At 35.8% G+C, this 20,106-nt stretch overlaps 1 protein-coding gene across 3 annotated transcripts in view; it reads right to left on the bottom strand.

Annotated features, from left to right (window-relative positions):
* Positions 1-20,106, bottom strand: part of LOC110383154 (uncharacterized) — a 37,293-nt gene that overhangs the window by 2,900 nt on the left and 14,287 nt on the right. For 2 of the 3 annotated variants that reach the window (XM_049845382.2, XM_049845390.2), the window contains exons 2-7: positions 6,881-7,054; positions 3,629-3,760; positions 2,872-2,944; positions 2,122-2,213; positions 1,357-1,697; positions 351-526 (exon numbers count right to left, since the gene is read on the bottom strand). In XM_049845382.2, the coding sequence (XP_049701339.1) occupies positions 355-526; positions 1,357-1,697; positions 2,122-2,213; positions 2,872-2,944; positions 3,629-3,760; positions 6,881-7,048 (978 nt within the window). In that variant the 5' untranslated portion in view covers positions 7,049-7,054 and the 3' untranslated portion in view covers positions 351-354. The remainder of the gene's footprint in view (positions 1-350; positions 527-1,356; positions 1,698-2,121; positions 2,214-2,871; positions 2,945-3,628; positions 3,761-6,880; positions 7,055-20,106) is intronic. The other variant, XM_049845393.2, reaches the window with a different exon arrangement.

The following is a 20,106-nucleotide window of genomic DNA, read 5'->3' as shown; positions in this document are numbered from 1 at the left end:
ACGCTCGGGCTATGAGAGTGAAGGAATAGTGAGTGCACCTGTGTCTGCGCAATATAATATGTCCTGCGCAGCTGACTGATCTCCTTATATGAACAGCCGCCGCAAAGTAACAACCTAGTTCGGGTGGTCCTTATGTTTAAAAATAGGACTGTTTTTATTTTATTATTGCCTGAATGTATTAGACTAGATTAATTTAGTTTTTCCGATTGTTATTATTAAGACCATTTGTTTTACCTCAACATGTGAGCTATTTTAAGTATTTATTCATGTGATCTATATTTTAATAAATTTAACTTTTTTTTTTAAATCATTTTTAAGTATGATTTAAGGAAGATATTTAAAAAACTTACCCCATCACTTAGCGCTAGCCTTTTCCAAGAAATCCATCTTCAACCGTAGCTCGATCAGAAACAGTTGTTTCTGCAGTGAAAATATTTCTTCTTTCTGTCGTAACTCCATGTTTAATATCTTCATTTTAGCTTCGTGCTCCCAAATGGCATGCTGTCTTTTAGCCGTGAAATACAACCTTAGAAAGATAAAAAAATCATTCATTTAGAGTACGCTAAAAATCAGCACATTTTGAAAGTCAAATAGGCTTGATGACAGGGTAAAAAATAGTGATTCTAATTAGATATTTTAGATAGGCCAAAAATATTGAACGCGTACTTTTTATTTTCACAAAACATCAACAGCCTTACTTATAAACGTGAATTAAATAATAAGTAATACTCTACTAATACTAATAAAAAAACAAAACACAACAGACTAAAGAGTCGGTCCACTCAGTGGCTTATTGTTTTAGGACAGATTGCCATGGTGCAGAAAACATAAAAAAATAAATAAAAAATAAGTAATACTCAAGGGCTGTTTAAGAAAATACTTGTAAACGTTGCTTAAGCATGTCTTAACTAACATTTGATCACTACTTAAGAATTTGAGTAGTAATTAGTTAAAATGGTGCTTAGAATATGATTAGGGATTTTTATAAGTAAGGCTGTAAATATTTACTAAGATATAACGCAACAAAGATTGAAAGTTTATATTTGTTTGTTAGAGAAAAGGAAAAATACGTGTCTATTATTTTAGGGTTGTCTAAAAGACGGACTAATTACTATTCTACTATGTCAGTCACCATGGCCATACAAAAGACAGGACTTTGATGCCTCGATTTAGTGAAAATAGGTACTTGGTAGTAATATAGTATCTTATAAATCAGAATAACATATAGGTTACATTTTATCCACGTGCGGAAAATAGATACATCCATCGGATGAATGACTTGACTTTGATGACTTGAACAGGACTTTGGTGCCTCGATTCAGTGAAAATAGGTATAATATTAGAGCGATTACCTACCTTTCTTCCTCGGTAGCAGTTCCGCAATCATGCTTGATCTGATCATCGATTTTCTCCTGCCTATCGTGTCCATTCTTTCTCTTAATATCGTCCAAATTGCTTAAATTTAATGGCGTATTTGATAGCTCGTTCAATTTCTGTAGAAAATTTTGCTGTATCCTCGCCTGTTCGATCGCTTGTAGGGGATTGGTGAGGATGGGGAGGGGAAGAGGAGTTAGGGGAAGTGGTTTATGGGGAGGGGGAGTGGGGGAAGATTGGGGAATTATTTGTACTTGTGGCTCGAGGACGTTTGGCATCGTATCTTCGCTTTCGTTCGTACTTGATAGTCGGCCGTTTGACATCTGCAAGTGGGAATTTAGAATTTAATTGATGTTTATATGTATGAATTATGTATTTGTGTTTATTTTGGGAGTTGTAAGACGTGTTTTTATTATTATTGTAATAGTTGCTGAGTCATTATTACTTAACGAAAACATTCTTCTATTACAAAATTCTATTACAAAAGCTGCAAAATACATACGAGTACAATAGCCAACATTAATTTAGTTAGTGTCTGATAGATAATGACATTCCTACAGTAAAAATGAATGCCACTTCATAACAGCAGCAATTCTGGTACAAACTATCATCACAAATTTTTCTACGGTAGAAATAGTAGTTTTTTTTGGTAGAATTTCCAAACTTTTTCACACATTTTTTACAATAATTACACAATATAGTCATATTATAATAATTAGTATATATATAATAGTAGTGAATGTATACATAGTATTGTGGACTCACGTTGACCGGTACGCAGTCGTCATCCTTCACGCTGTGGCCTCCGTCCGCGCTCGTCGTTGGGTCGCCGTCCTCGTCTGAAATTGTTAATAGAGGATTAATATAAAAAATATGTGTGAAAAAGACGGGTTTGGCACATACAAAAAGAAAGAAATTATGTGAAAGCTATTCTGTACTGTGTATGGAAAAGAGGAAACATTTTTTTATTGTTTGCTCGTACCCTCGGCTCCGAAAATACTGAGCCAATTTGAAAATTGTTTTCACTGTTGGAAAGCTACCCGAGTAGCATAGGCTTTTTTAACATTTTATCCCGGTGGGGGCAGTAGTTCCCACGGGGTGAGGGTGAAACCGCGGGAAAACGAAATATACGAATAGTACCTGATAATAATAAAACCAAACCCTTTAGTTTTTAAGGCTAGGCGTTTCGGAAGGCTCGTTAAACAGGTTGTTTTTGGCTGTTATTGGAACATCTTTGGCAGTCGTTACGAGGAGACGGAATCCAGAGAGTCTGACAACCAGTCATGCCAGGGTATCCGTAAGTATTACAGATATTACCAGGGTAAGCATTGGGTTGCCCGAACTGGGTTGAGGAGGTCAGGTAAGCAGTTGCTCCATGTGGCACACTGGTACTCAGCTGCATCCCGTTAGACTGGAAGCCGACCGAAACATAGTTGGGAAAATAATTTCCCAGCATTGAGTTACTTCTAAAAATATATTATACAGTATGTTGTTTACCTTTAACATCTAGAGGGTGTATGTTCTGCCAGAGCATGCCGTCTAGCAGGCCGGGCGGCTCCGACTGGGTTTGCTGAAAATATATAACATTACATTATTATTTCAATGAATTAATAGTTTTAAAAACTAAAAAAAAACACGCTTGTCGTGTATAGTCAAAATTTCATCCTAATCGAAGACCGGGAATTGGGTCAAATTAAGATTAAAAGATTTTCTTAGATATGTACATAGTTACAAGTGAAGCTAATATAAGCTTATTCAAAATATGAACTTTGAACTGTGTTAGGTAATGTGTAATCTCAATCTGATTAATATAATTAATCTTCTTCAAGAATATACATGTTTATATTCATTTCAATGACTTTGCAAACGCTTTTGCACTATAATATGTACCATGCGCCGATGGCTGATCTCCTTCGAGAACAGCTGCTAAGGTCAAATCAACCTGAAAGTCATTTAACACGTGCTAAAAAAGCTATACTGAAATCGGTTTTACATGAAAGAGGTTTTTAAAGAAGTCAGAGTGATGAAGGCTGTTAGGTTATTGCCGGGGCTGCGGGATTGTTTGCGCGAGTTACCGCGGCGCTGGTACATAAAGGGCTTAAGAAGGAACATGGTGGGTTTTAGTCAGTAAGAGTCTGACACTCCCTCAAGCTGCACCCACAGCGGGAGGTGTCAATTTATGAAAAAGGCTTGGGAGATAATAAGAGGCTGTTGATGTTGATAATTTTAAGACATTATAACTAAGACGACATACCTGTGTGTCATGCGCGCGCATCTTGCACTTCTTCTTGTAGTTCTCGTACCACATCTTGACCTGCGCCGGAGTGCGCGGCCGCTCGCCCCCGCACCGCTTGTTCACCTCCTCGCATATCGTGGACCACACCAACTGGAAATTAGTTCAAATACAATATTAATAACTGAATTTTTCTTGATATCTAGGTTTTTCTTGCTTTCATATAGATAGGGCCACTGCAGAGGGGAAGGTAGTGGAGTTTTTTGCGGAGTTCCCAAAAAAGAAGTTCACAGGTCTTATTTTTATTGGTTTGCACCGTTATGGCTCCGAATCTATTAAAACCATTTGAAAAATTATTTCATTGGCTATATTTTGTCCGGATACAAGAAGAAGTAAAGCCAAGGGTACCTAACCGATTTCAAAGGTTGGTACACAGATAGTCTCTTTTTTATCCGGGTGCGGGAAGTATAGTTACCGGCATGGATATTGAGCTCTCGGCGGAAGAGAGGGGATCGCTTTGCGCACCGTACGCATAAGGCAATAAGGCAGTAAATCGCTTCTGCGCAGGTGAAGGTCAGGGCTCAATATCCGTGCCGATAACTATAGCCACTCCCAGTAGGAAGTGGGTAGCACCATGAGAAACAGCTACTATAAAATAATAATTATAAAAAAACTCACATAATTATATAACTGGTTTTGTTGATCCATTTTATGATGATTAATTTTGATTAAAAGTATTTTATGCGGACACTAAAAATATATTGAACCTCTATGCAGCAAAAGACTGATTCTATAGTGAACTCTATGGTTACTTTTTGACAACTACGCTTTTTAATAAAACTTTTTTATGTAGACAAAGGAATGTCGTTATAGAGCCAAGTATTGAATTACAAAATTAATATTTTGCTAAGTTTGAATAATATAATAATGGAATTGCTGAAACTGATTAAAATAACAGTATTTATAAGTAATCTAAACTTTTGTGATAATAATGTTGTATGTTTGTTTGTAAAAAACAGTAACGTGTGTAGAAGGAATTGTTATTTTTATAATTTAGGGGCTAGTAGCTAAGTAACATCCGCCCGGGTCCATCGATACTGAAGTACTCTTTGGATGGGTGACGTATTTCATAAAGAAGTTTCTCTATTTTTCGGATTGCATGTTAAAATTTTGACACCCAATCTTACCAAGTTGTATCGGGTTGCCCAGGTAACTGGGCGAGAGGTCAGATAGGCAGTCACTCTATGTGGCATACTAGTATTCAGTTATATCCTATTAAAACTGGAAGCCACCCCCAACATAGTTGTTAAACAGCTCTGCAATTCAACGGCCGATCGAGATATCTAACGACCCTTTCTGAAAATATATGTGAAAGGCCATAAAAAAACCGCAGTCCCTAAAAACTACAGGCCAATCCAGGTTATTTACCAGTCTATCTAATTGCGCATCAGAACATGACACTCGTACTCAAGTAACCCAACACTGCATAGTTTATTTTACATTAGGTATATACTTGCTGAGTAGACATGGTTGCCTCGTGTCGACGTTGTTTATTAAATTATTGCTAATTCATATTATTAAAACAAACGGCCTTGACATAAATAGCAAGGAATTATACATAAATTAAAATTACAGAAAATTTTAAGACTGATTTTCTTCTGACTGAGTCTCACTGCAGACTAAACAGTCGGATAATAGTAGGTACAATTGTTGACAAAGTTTTTAAAAGTAATCGTGACTCCAATCAAACTATTTAATCATCATCCTCCGAGCCCTTTTCCCAACTATGTTGAGGTCGGCTTCCAGTCTAACCGGATTCAGCTGAGTACCAGTGTTTTACAAGGAGCGACAGCCTCCTAACCTCCTCAACCCAGTTATCCGGGCATCCCGATGCCCCTTTGTTAGACTGGCGTCAGACTAAAAGTTTGCTGCGAGTTTAAAGGGAGCTTTAGATCGAACTAATAAATAATTTGAGCTTCAAAAAGAGCTTTTACAGCATTTAGGCATTGTTTCTCAATCAAACTTTTCATGTACTTTGTATGTATTGGTTTCTGACACTTACGCGAATAAGACGTTAAAATAAAACTACTTTTACGGATTTTATCGCGGTTGTATTAATATTATTAAATCGCGAAGTTTCGGATGCTTTACTTTGTATGTGTATCAAAATCAAATTAAAAGTCATTTATTCAAAGTAGGCTGAAAATCAGCACTTTTTGAACGTCAAATCTACAAGACAGCCCCCAAAACGCCCGCCCTTCACCACTTCCTATCGTAAGGCACCAACGACTGAAGTGTGTGAGTAACATTTTTATGACCTTTAGAAGGTAGCTTCAAACTTGTACATCTATATTTTGTCACTGAAGTTTAAACCGCATTCCTACGGAAGCAATATGACCTTACCGATAAAATCACTTGTCATTAACCAGTAAGTGTTACGATAAGGATAAAGTTTACGTAACTAAACGATAAATAGATTATCGCTATCGTATATATCGGAGTTATCTTATAAACAATAGATATGTGAAACGTTAGGAATTCAATTAGCCCAGCGGTTAAGATAAGTAAGGGTTATTTTTCTGATGGTAGGATTAATGTAATTGAATTGATATTTTTAACTTTATAAGTTGTTTTTATACGTAGAATATCTTGCAAAGGTTTTGAAAACACTGCTGAATCCGGTTAGAATGGAAGCCGACCCCAACATAGTTGGGAAAGGCTCGGGAGATGAAGTTGCTAAGGTTTTAAAAGACCAATGACTCCCGAACTGAAATTTATGAGCCTTTGACAAGCTTTTGGTGCACCCAAACATCCGTAAATTTCGGCTGTCATTTGAACTTCTTTGGCAGTCGTTACGGTTAGCCAGAAGCCTTAAAACTTGACAACCATTCTTACTAAGGGATATCGGGCCCAGATACCTTGGCTGGGGTGATCAGATAGGCAGACACTCAATATGGCACGCTAATACAGGTGCACTCTATTAGACTGGAGCGATGGATGCACGACGCTTCCAATCGGTATCTGTGGAGATTTAAGTGGGAGGCCTATGTTCAGCAGTGGACTGGCTGGTGGTGTGGCTGAGATGATGATGATGGAGAACATAGACAGGAAATAGGGAGATGACGAATAAGTTCTTAGAGCGCTCCTTGTGGCACACTGGTACACCTGGCACAGTTGATCAGCTCGAGGACTGTTCGCTTTTCCAGCTCCGTGAAGTTCTTGGAGCACTCCTGGCACACTGGTACACCTGGGTTTGGGCTAAACGGCTGTTACCTGCTTGCTCCTATTGGTAGCGTTGTTGGAGCGCCCCTGACGCAGCACGTCGCGGTGGCGCGCGATCAGCTCGAGGACTGTTCGCTTTTCCAGCTCCGTGAAGTTCTTGGAGCGCTCCTTGTGGCCGCGGCGGGCGCGGAATGATGTGGCTGTGCTGCGTGTTGACATATCACTCTGGGGAAGAAATAGGAGGTTGTTGTTACTTCATTATATAGAATTAATTTACATTTGGATAGTCCATCAAAGTCATCGCCATTGTTTCACGTCCACTGCCGATCGAAAGTCTCCCACAAGTTGGAGGGATATGCAACTACTTGTTTGGGGCGTGCGCGTTGGGTAAGCGCAGTGTAGGATCATTTTAGCTTCAATCCAAAGCAAAAAAAGCTAAAATACCCGTGGAAGGTATTTTATATGCCACTTACAAACTGTCATTTTGTCATTGCACTATGGCGGCTACCTATTACATACCTATGATGTTAAGAGTGTGTCGCGTAAGAGTATTATAATGCTTCTGATATTTACACAAATGTATTATGTTTTAACATTTTAAATGTGAAAAAATGGCTGTTTTACCATAATTGAGCCGTCTGTATGGAACGGCAGCAAACGTACATAAAATAGATATTATTTTGTTTGTAACACAAAGCTGAAGAGTTTGTTTGTTAGAACGCGATCATCTCTGTGTAACCACTGATGATGTTTTGAAAAAATCTTTCAGTGTTAGATTATCGACGAAGGCTATAGGCACTTTTTATCCGGAACGCGAAGTAAGTATGTAGTTCTAACGGGCTGCGGGTGAAACCTCAAGCCTACGCTTGTCAGTTAACATGTCTGCATGGTGACAAAAAAAATACTACAACGGGTGTGTATTAAATCCAAAAACAAGGCAATCAATCAATTACAGACCTAACAATACACGGTTTTAATAAACTAATCAAGATAAAAACTGTACCTACTTACTTAACACATAGGTATAAAATATCACGGTAAAAAATATATCAGAATGACAAGCTAAAATACTAAAGATATAGAATATTACATAAAAGATAAAGATAAAACTCTAAGAAGACAATTAAAAGATAAATACTTAAAACACGTGTATATGACGTCAAAATTTTGTTAAAAAAAAATTGAATTCGAGTCTTATATAATTTTGTTACGGGAAACTAAAAATAGACGAATAAAAGATATATATTCTAATTAAGGATAGATAGGCAGTATTTAAAACAATTTGCGAGTAGGTATTTTACGGAAATAAATCTAGAAAATGCTAAAATAATTTATTTTGGTCGGCCTGTGTCGATTTAAATTTGATACTTGTTATATAAATGAATACATGTATATGACATATGTATTTGAAAAAGAGCAAAGTGCGAGTCGGATAAACGCACGAAGGGTTTCGGACCAAAATCTATAAAACGGTAAAAAATATAAGACATTTGTTGTATGGGAGCCTAAAATATTTATTTTATTCTAGGTTTTCAGTGAAAATGTCAACAGTCTAAAATCGTGAATAATTTTTAATTTTTTTGAATATGTTGACGTTTTGACAGCTTTTTTATAGTAGATAAATATACCAAACGGGTATATTTTTTTTCTAAGGATTAAAAAATAGGCTCTAAGATGACGAGGGATGATATTTTTCGATAACATGATAAGTTTCCTCAGAAAGCGAGTGAAACCGGTGGTGGAAGCTAGTACTACTTCTCACACACAAGTAATTTAAAATTAAACCATAAACAAGTGAGAAAGTAAACAAGCTATAAATTATATTCTAAATAAGGTCGATAGTACTTAATACTAGTATTTATTTCCGGCGGCAATTATGTACAGGCGGTAGCAAAATTGATAATTTTTTTGGCATATAAAAAGTTTATATTTTTTTTTATATACAGAATGAAGAGGTCAAATAATTATTGTCTAAGTAATAAAATTAAGTAATTAAAACTGTAAGTAATTATTTTATGAAGTATCTACATAACACAAAAAAAAAAAACAATTGTGGTCGGCTTTCAGTCTCACCAAATGCATCTGAGTACCAGTATTTTACACGCAGCGACTGTCTACCTGATTTCCTCAACCTAGTTAACCTAGTTACCCCTTAGTAAGACTCATAGATAGATTTTCTGGCTTCTGACTACCCGGAAACTATAGAAAAATTATCCTCTCTGACAAAATACGACTCCAGTACAAAATATATTTTCGTCCTTCCAAAAATTCTGACATGTCTCATTAAATCTCTTGGAATAAATGTTTGTATAAGTGTTAATAAATTAAGCTTCTAATTGATTGTTTCATCTACACCTGTGAAGTAGGATCGATGCATTAAAATACCTGTGTGGACACGGATCTAACGCTGAAAATAAAATTTAAATACCATATATACCGCTCCGGTGAGATTTCGGTAATCTACATATTTATACATACTCCTATGAGTCCGATAGGATCCGGATTGGTCACAGACTATATGTCTGTCTGTCGTGGTGGCCTAGTGGGCAAAGAACCGACCTCTAGAGAGTATGAGGGCGCGGGTTCGATTCCAGGTCAGGCAAGTATCAATGCAACTTTTCTAAGTTTGTATGTACCTTCTAAGTATATCTTAGACACTAATGACTGTGTTTCGAAAGGCACGATAAACTGTAAGTCCCGGCTGTCATTTTGAACATCTTTGGCAGTCGTTGCAGGTAGTCTCAAGTCAGAAAGTTTGCCACCAGTCTAACCAAGGGGTATTGGGTTATCCGTGTAACTGGGTTGAGGAGGCCATATAGGCAGTCGCCCCTTGTGGCACACTGGTACTCAGCTGCATCCGGTTAGACAAGCCGAACCCAACATAGTTGGGAAAAAGCTAAGATGATACGTAATATTAAAAGCTTGCATTTAGTATCATGATCAAGTTATCTATTTTAAAATAGTATTTTAAATTTAAATGGATTCACAATAAATTATGAGACAAATATAATCTTAATTGAAGAATAATTTAACTATATTAATGTCGAATATTTTTTTTTAGCACAATTTAAATTCTTTAGACTTTGTGTCTGGCTGAAGGCTGAATAAGATATAAAAAAAAAAAAATATTAAATATTTAAATATTAGAAACTTACATCCTAAAACAAATATCCGGTTAAGAAAAATATAAAATATGTGATGTTTTTTCAGAATTAGTTAGGAATTTTAAATATGTTTCCAAACGAAACATTTAAATTAACAAAATCATTAATAAATTAAAAAGGATTTTTTGAAATCGCTACCGGTTATAAAAATCGTCGGTCGGAAATATCTATTCTGAATTAAAAATAACACTCAAAACCGATGCAGAAGACCAAAAAAAACTTGGATAGGTAGATAGAAATATTACGGGCGTCTTTAATTTTGAGTGTAAAAGAATTGTGAATGACTGTACTTGACACGTTTGATTTTGATTTAGAGATTTTTGATTTTACTAACATCATAGAGATGTTGACAAAAAAATATTGAAATTTTATTCGAATCTAACCTACAGACAGACATGTATCACTGGGGAGTTTGTTGCGCCATTTCTTCTTCCCAGCAAAAACACATAGGAAGTGGTGAAGGTTGGGCGTTTTGGGGGCTGTCTTTTGTCAATTTCTGACATTCAAAAAGTGCAGTTTTGCAGCCAAGTTTGAATAAACGATTTTTGATTTTGATAAAAAGTGAGGTTTTTTTTAACACGCTAATCTTATCAACCACTGAACTGAATTTGAAAAATCTTTCAGCAGTATTTATCAAGAAAGGGTATAATAGGCCAATTTTTGTCACGATAAGCGGGTGAAACCGCTGGCAGAAGCTAGTATAACATAATTCTATATCTAGCTACTTTATCTATCTTTATGTATAGTCCAGTAATATTGCACCTATTATTATACATGCAGGTATTATTATACCGTGGTTATTTGACATTAAAATAACATTTATACCGGTGGTTATGCAAGAAATAAATAATTTAGGACAGTTGCATGCTTGCGACTGCATTTGTAATATAAGCTAATAATTTAATTTAATCTTCATAAGTCAATCTAAATTAAGTCAAATAACCTAACCTATCTACTTAAATAAAGTTTAGTATTCAACAAAAAAATCTTAAGTAAAATTAAAATAAGACACAAATCTAAATTCGTTTATTCAAACTTGGCTGCAAATCAGCACTTTTCGAACGTCAGAAAATTACAAAAAACAGTCTCCAAAACGCCCACCCTTCACCACTTCCTATGTATTTTTGCTGGGAAGAAGTGGCGCAACAAACAATAGACGATAAATTTGAAAAAACAACGAAAAGTGGTCCGACCACCACTGAAGGACATGATTCGCAAAAGATTTGCTGGTCCTTCTATCCTAAGTAACACAAGTTGAAATATGTACTTCTTTTACTAATATAATAAAGTCATTTGTCATCATTTTATTTGTTCACTAAAGGTCCCGAAACTCCTCCCCAGTCCATCCGAACACCCTTGGCAGTCGTTACGGGTAGTCAGAAGCCAGTAAGTCTGACACCAGTCTAACCAAGGGGTATCGGGTTGCCCAGGTAACTGGATTGAGGAGGTCAGATAGGGCAGTCGCTCCTTGTAAAGCACTGGTACTCAGCTACATCCGGTTAGACTGGAAACCGACCCCAACGTAGTTGGGAAAAAGGCTCGGAGGAGGATGATAAAGGTCCCGAAACTACAGGACTGATATGAAAAATTCTTGCACCATTGGAAAGCTACACTCTTCCCGATTAACATAGGCTGTATTTTAGCCAGATACGGTCAGTATTTACCACAGGACATAGGTGAAAAAACTTGAAACAACTAGTGTGAGATAAAATTAGCATTTTACATTAATTATTTATAATTTTCATAGGCCTAAAGGTTGCTGGTTATGTAATGAGCTGTTTAATGATGGCCAGTCCACTTTATGCGCGTTTTGTAGACTGGTTGGCATAGATCTTTTAAAATTATAAAATGGTCAAGGTATCTCGTCATCCTCCTGCCCTTATCCCAATTTTATTTGTGGTCGGCGCAGCATGTTTTCTCCTTCCATACTCTTCTATCTGCCGTCATCTCACAAGTAACATTCTTTCTTATCCTATCTACTTTCACACAATCCATCCATTGTTTCTTTGGTCTTCCTCTTCCACTATATTCATACTCATCAATATTCGGACATTAACATATGACAATATGTTTTGGCATATAATGGTCAAGGTATCTGTGGGCTTCAAAATGTACTTATACTTAGGTTAAGTACTGATAAGTTATATTATATGCTATTTACGCAATAAATTAGGGAACATGTATCTATCCTACTCATAAAGATTGTCAGTTTTTGGCCTTATTATAAGTAATCTCTGGATCTATTTAGAGAATTTTGAAAATGATTTTTCCGATAGAATGTCTTAGGATGTGTTCTTAGGTTGTGTTTTATCGACCTAAAGGAAGTAGTATTAAATAAATATTTTAAGCGTTAAAAATCTGTCGGATATAATTTGATCAGAGATGTAAAAAAATATTGGAGTCATTTGTGAAGGATCTTATTCAAGGCAATAATAGCTTTAATTATGATATATCCTTGAAATATTTTTAAAACATCTCTACACATTTTAAATATATCATTAAACGCCTTTAAAACATATTTCAATTTTTTTTTTTCATGAATAAAATTACATATTATATGCCGAAGATTACCTAGAAATGCACTCAAAATATTTAAATAAAAAAAAACTAAAAAAAATTCAAATTAAATTTTAATAAAAAAATTACAAAATACAAAAAAATATCCAAATATTTCGCAAAGGCGCGAACCAAAAGCCAAGACATTCGATTAATCGTTACTACCTTGCGACTTTGACATACCAGCGTAGACTAAAAATTTGGCACGTGTAAGCTCACAAACCTGTACTACTCGAGTTGTATCAATTTGAATCTAGTTTTTTCGTAGTTTTTTTTTTGTCAAACTATCAGTAAATGTTAATTCTGTTGGAACCTGTTGTTTGTGGGAATGGCTTATTAACTGTTTATGTTATGTAATAACGTTTTTTATTCGTTTTTGTTTTTAGGGCGGATGGTTCAGTTTTTGAGTACCTTTTTTTTTGTATTTTTTATTGATGTGATATATATATTGTGTTTTATGTTGTGTTTTTTAGTGAAATTATCTTTTTATTTTTTGATCTCTTTACACGTATGTGTTTAATTGAAAATATTTCAAAGAAAAAAGACCCACCCTTTTTAATGTCAAGGTTAAAGATTTTTTTTTTATATCTAGCTACTTCTTTAAAATTATACTACCTATCTATTTTTTATATATAAAAAAACCCCATGGACTGTATCTACTTATTAAAGTTTTAAGATTTTTTCACATGTCAATACTGATTTTATTTAAATAAAAACAGTGAGTTATAGTACCTATGGTTATCGTTAGAGTTAAATGGAAAAAATCTCTCTTTTCTCTGTCATACATATAATAAAGTAAATACCTATTTAATTAATTCAGTGTTAAAATGTTTCAATAGTTAGTAGCAGTTGCAAAGGATCAATAAAACTTGTAATAAATTCGATGATTAGTGCACAATCAGTTTCACCTTCATTCAGTTTGAGCTTATATTTTATTGCAACGATTTCATCCGCGTTTAACATAACTCTTATTTATATACAGCGTGATGTTTTTTTTTATAAATCACTACATAGTATAAAACAAAGTCGCTTTTTCTGTTCCTTTGTACGCTTAAATCTTCCAAACTACGCAACCGTTTTTCATGCGGTTTTCAATAGATATAGTGATTAAAGAGGAAGCTTTATATGTATGAAAAAATTCATTAAATAGCGGGGAAATACTGTTATTCCGTGCGAAGCCGGGGCGGGTCGCTAGTAATTTATAAAAATCTTTTATTTTTTTTTACAATATCGTTTAGCCCCTTGTTAGGCTATTTAATTAACTTGTGTTATGGGTGCTAACACTTCTGACATAATCTACATATAGCTATACATATACATATTAATATTAAAACACCCAGACCACAACCAACAAGAATGCTCATCACACAAATGTTGACTGTACCGGGAATCGAACCCGGGACCTCAAGTTCAGCGGTCTGGCATGGTGACCATTGCCCAAATCCCTCATTTGGGTTCGTCAAGTAATTTTAATAGATTTTTTGTACATTCATATTTTTATTTATCTTTTAAAGCCTTCAATCACAGAAAAGTATAGAAAAATCGCGAAATACGCCTTCAACTTATATAAATATAAATTATGATAATACTTTAAGATAAAATTCAAGAAAACACCACGGAGTCACAATTACGAGTATATTGAATTATTAATGTTGTTTTATATTTATTGATTATATCAGTTTTACGATTTCAAAAAGTATTTTGAGGCGTTGATAAGAACCTTTAAGATTTTTTTCTAATTGGTATATTTTTAAACATAGGCAGGCCATGGATTCAACCTATAATGTTAATAGGTCTGCATTTTAAAAAAAAAAGCAAAATTCTAAACATATATTTTCGGTTTAGCCGTTTTTTGGTACAGTTGACATTACTGTCAGTTAGTACAAATAATTGCAATTTTCCCTCGTAAATTGACAGCTGTCAAATGCATAAAATTGTTTTTTTCTTAAGTACCACAATAATTTACCCAAAAACATTTAAAATACACAAAAAAAAAACTTGTCAGATCTCATTGCTTAAACCAGTATTTCTAGAATTGGACTAAGTATCGTGAGATCGAAGTTATAAGATTCTTTCTTTCTAACCCTGAACAATAATAATAATTATATTAAAATAAGTCGGTTTATAATCTTTATTTGTATGATTATGTAAAAATGTCGGCAGTGGAGTTTAAATGAATAATAAAAAAACACAAAAAAATATCAAGTATTTATAAAAAAAAAAAACTGGATCACAAAAGGTAAGAAAATGGTGGATGGCGACTGTCTTGTGAACAGTCTTTTGGCAGACGTTACGGGTTGTCAGAAGCCAGAAAGTCTGATAACCAGTCAGTGGCATACTGGTACTCAGCTGCATCCAGTTAGACTGGAAGCCAAACTTAGTTTTTTTATAAATAATATATTATGTTGATTTAAAAACAAGTTACATAGGCTATATTTTATCCGGGTACACTCAGTATGTGGGTGAAACCGCTTGAAACAGCTAGTGACAAATAAAAAATAAAAAAAATAGAATCAATGAAAAACTTACGTACGGAAGATATGGGTATCCATTATTTCTATAAACACAGTGACTTCTAAACCACGTAAATGGTCGAAACTCCATTATATCGAAATATGATACTCCAACAGACAGACTTTTTCAAATGACCAAAAATTAAGCTCACATTTTTTCGAAATGCGAATATTAAAATTAAAATAGAGTTAGAGACATCGTAAATATAAAAAAAAAAAACTTGTCACACATTTATGTTATACTCGGAATAAACAATTTATTTGTATTTATTTAAAACGAAAATACCACATTGAAAACAGTGACAATAATTTATTTTTTGAACACTCGATTAGTTTTGAAAAAACCAGCCAAAACGCAAACAAGAAATTATTTTATTCTCTCAAAAGTAATTTTAAGAGAATAAATTAATTCTACTCAATACCTAGAAAAAAAGCCAAGCAATTGGATATTTATATGAAAGCCCGCATTATATTATAATAACGATTTTGATCACTAAATAAAACGTCTACTTAATTATCTCAAACAGTCGATTTTTTTCGCAAATGTATCACTTTCCAAAATCATACCTAACTACCAATTTATTTAACCGACCATTTAGACACAAGAAAAAAAAAACACCAAAAATCGGTAAAATTCACATCTTTTTTTAACAACTTTTTACTAAAAAACCGCGAAAAAAAAAACAAAGTTTGACGTTCCTCTCAAAACTGCACTTTCACTCAGCTGTCACACTCGTCAACAGTTTACTATCTATCAAGAGTTATTTGGGTAGCCATGATACCCCTATCCTTGAGTTGCTAGAGGGGGGCCTACGATCTCTTAATTAGCAATCGGTGTATTGTTTCACCTTTTTTAGGAAGGTCAAGATGAGTTAGTATGGCGGTATTGGTCCTTCTAGTTCGCGTGTCAAAGGACCAATTTTTCAAAGAATAGGTTTGTCATTTGTCATCATACAGATGAGAGACCTATATTATTTTTGTAAAGGGCTTTTTCTTGTTACTTTCTTCCTGTTAACCGACTTCTCAAAAAATAGGAGGTTCACAATTCGATCACCTAGGCATTTGTGTTTAATACAAATTATATTTTTTTATCTTCGAATGCTTAACAGTTGTTTTCAGTTTCCATATTTTTTATCTTGTCCATGAATTTAGGCCTAAGATTGCCTAGAAATGTATGTCAAACTAGAATATTTATAGTTATCGGCACGAATCTTGAGCTCTGACCTACATCTGCGCAGAAGTGATTTATTTGCAAAGAACCAATCCCGAGTGACGGCTATGACGCGATGCACTGCGGGCCAATCACCGCTTTAGCCCGCTCCCGCGCAAAGGGACCCAATAAATTACTTCTGCGCAGATGTAGGTCAGAGCTAAAGATTCGTGCCGATAACTATACCGATGGTTAGTGTTACACTGTGGGCCTTACAGAGATCGGATGAACAACTTTAATATTTTACAAAAGTTTCATAAGGAGCTATTCATGCTTTACGAAGGCTCAATTTACATCTCGCGGAATGGAATAAAAACCACATTTACAACGAATAATAATGAACTCTATATCAATTGTATAACATAAAAACCAGATAAGAACCAGACTTTATACCAAATTCTTTGGTATGCGTGAGAATTTAATCGGATTTGACATAATACTAGGCTAAGACGAAAATAGTGGTTTTTATAGCATTCCACAGCGTTGTAAATTAAGCCTATGGCGCCTACATGTCTGACATTTAGACATTATCATCATCCTCCGAGCCTTTTTCCCAACTATGTTGGGGTCGGCTTCCAGTCTTACCAGATATAGCTGAGTACCAGTGCTTTACAAGAAGCGACAGCCCTGCCTGACCTCCTCTACCCAGTTACCCGGACAACCTTATACCCCTCGGCAAGACTGGTAGTCAGACTTACTGGCTTCTGACTACCCGTAACGACTGCCAAAGATGTTCAATGACAGCCGGGACCCCACCAATTTATCGTGCCTTCCGAAACACAGCAATAATTAGCAAAGGTGACAATTTTATTTAAAGTTAGATATTGTCACCGAAATAAATTCACTACAGTATAAAATAAAAGCAAATATTGTAATTAATTTATTTATTTACGTAAATTAACATAGAATTGACACGATTTCAATTGTCTTCCGTTTATTGGTGCTTAGTAATTCAACGTCTAGTATTCAGTCTGGCCTGTTAAATTATATAAAATATACTAATAGTGGTAAATATAAAAGAGCCAACGAGTGGGTAAAGAGCCAACCTCGAGTATGAGGGAGTGGGTTTGATTCCAGGTCAGGCAAGTACCAATGCAACTTTTCTAAGTTTGTACGTACTATCTAAGTATATCTTGGTCACCAATGACTGAGATACGGATGGCACGTTAACCTGTAGGTCCCGGCTGTCATCGAACATCCTTGGCAGTCGTTACGGGTAGTCAGAAGCCAGAAAATCTGTCGCCAGTGTAACTAAGGGATACCGGGTTGCCCGGGTAACTGGGTTGGGGAGGTCAGATAGGGCAGTCGTTCCTTGTTAAGCACTGGTACTCAGCTGCATCCGGTTAGACTGGAAGCCGACCACAACATAGTTAGGAATTGGGATGAAGGCTCTGAGGATGATGGTACAATTTCCCTAATCCTGCTGTTTTTAATACTTAGGTGTTTTTACGGATATTCGTCCCTCTCTCACGCAAAAACTGCTGCGTGGATTTTGATGAAACTTGGCATTATATAGCTTATACCTATACGTACCTATCAGAAAAACTTATAAGCATGCTATGTTTTATTCATGTGTAGGAAGTGGTTCCGACGGAATATCATTATCATACTACTTTATACTTATGCCTAAGTTTTGTCATTACTCAAAAATAAATTAAATTAAATAAATAACAATTTAATACGTTACTATCTGTATTCTGTAATTACTTCGCGAACGCGGATAAAAGTAGGTAACTTTCATGCACAAATGGGCTATATAGCACTGAAAGATTTTATAAATCGGACCAATCGTTCCTGAGATACACAAAATCTTCAGTTATAATATTTGTATATCGGGTGTGACTACGGACAGACGATAGGGTCCCGTTTTACCCTTTGGGTACGGAACCCCAAAAATTACTCTTGTGGCTAAACGACTAAATGGATTAGGTTATTTTTTTACAATTCGCCATAGAATATCATAAAGTATATGTAATAGGATTTAATGTGATAAGGTACGACACACCCGATATATCTAACGAACTTTATATACCATGACGTCACAACTCATCAAGACCGCGATTCAAAGACAATTAGAATGATACTCGTTAATTTCGTTAAGTCGTGGTGGCCTAGTGGGTAAAGGACCAACCTCTCAAGTAGAAGGGCGCGGGTTCGATCCCAGGTCAGGCAAGTACCAATGCAACTTTTCTAAGTTTGTATGTACTTTCTAAGTATATCTTAGACACCAATGACTGTGTTTCGGATGGCACGTTAAACTGTAGGTCCCGGCTGTCATTGAACATCCTTGGCAGTCGTTACGGGTAGTCAGAAGCCAGTAAGTCTGACACCAGTCTAACCAAGGGGTATCGGGTTGCCCGGGTAACTGGGTTGAGGAGGTCAGATAGGCAGTCGCTTCTTGTAAAGCACTGGTACTCAGCTGAATCCAGTTAGACTGGAAGCCGACCCCAACATGATTGGGAAAAGGCTCGGAGGATGATGATGACTCGTTAATTTCAATAAAATTTTGCCACACCCTCGACCATAGACAAGAAGTTAGCCATTTGATGACTTGCGTATGCGCAGTCGTGTGCTTAGAATTGTTGGGCCCAGTTATCTTAATAAACAGTCATTTTCTTATGAAACTTGTACGTGAAAATTAATAGTAATTTTTTTTTTTACGAAAATGGTCTTGATGTTGTCGCTGGGCAAAAAAGGAAGCCAAAGTCACTGGTCACTAGCCAAAGTCACGTACTGACCGCTGTGTTGACTGATTTCCAACCTACCAAAAACAAAAAACGGTCAGGAGCGAGTCACACTCGAGCACAAAGGGTTTAGAACAGTGGTTCTTAACCTTTTTGACATGAGGGACCACTTTGACTAAAGTTTGTCTTGCCGGGGACCACCTCATCGGTTTACCTAAATTAGTACTCATTTCTTTATTATTTATCAAATAAAAAATCTGAATTTTTGGGTCAGTTCTACTCAAAGCTAAACGCATGTCGGCAGATGTGTAGGTAAGCAAATGCAAATAAAGGAAAACTTGCCTATGTAGTTTCCGAATGCGCGAGCGAAGCGAGCGCGAAATTTTTTATCGGACTTAAACCAAATATTACGTAAAATGTAGCCCAAATGTGCTTAACTTTTTGTTTGTTGACAAATGCAAAAATAAGGGCATACAGTTTCTGGCTACGCGAGCGAAGCGAGCGCGAAATTTTTATCGGACTTAAAACAAAAATTACGTAAAATGTAGCCCCAACGTACTTAACTTTTTGTTTGTTGACAAATGCAAAAATAAGGGCATACAGTTTCTGAATACGCGAGCGAAGCGAGCGCGAAATTTTTATCGGACTTAAAACAAAAATTACGTACAATTTTTCCCAAACGTACTTAACGTTTTGTTTGTTGACAAATGCCAAAATGAGGGCATACAGTTTCTGAATACGCGAGCGAAGCGAGCGCGAAATTTTAATTATTTTTTAAGACTCAAAACCAAAATTATGTAAAATGTAGCCCAAACATACATTTTCATGAATGGATTCGCGGACCACTTGGAATGCCTCCAGGGACCACCAGTGGTCCGCGGACCACCGGTTAAGAACCACTGGTTTAGAACCTTCATTAATTTTAAAAAAAAGTGGCACAGTCTTGTCATAGTCGGATAGTGAAGTCTGTAAGGTTCATCATCTCAGGTATAGGACGTCCACTGCTGAACATAGGCCTCCCCCTTAGATCTCCACAGATACCTGTTGGAAGCGACCTGCATCCAGCGTCTTCCGGCGACCTTTATAAGGTCGTCTATACCGGTGGGCTATATCGGTGACTTTGGTTCGTCTACGGATCTCCTCGTTTCGG

Source organism: Helicoverpa armigera, chromosome 27, assembly GCF_030705265.1.
Source record: "Helicoverpa armigera isolate CAAS_96S chromosome 27, ASM3070526v1, whole genome shotgun sequence".
Classification (NCBI taxonomy): Eukaryota; Metazoa; Arthropoda; class Insecta; order Lepidoptera; family Noctuidae; genus Helicoverpa; species Helicoverpa armigera.
The sequence above is the reverse complement of the archived record's forward strand: the minus strand, read 5'-3'. Positions and strand labels throughout refer to the sequence as shown.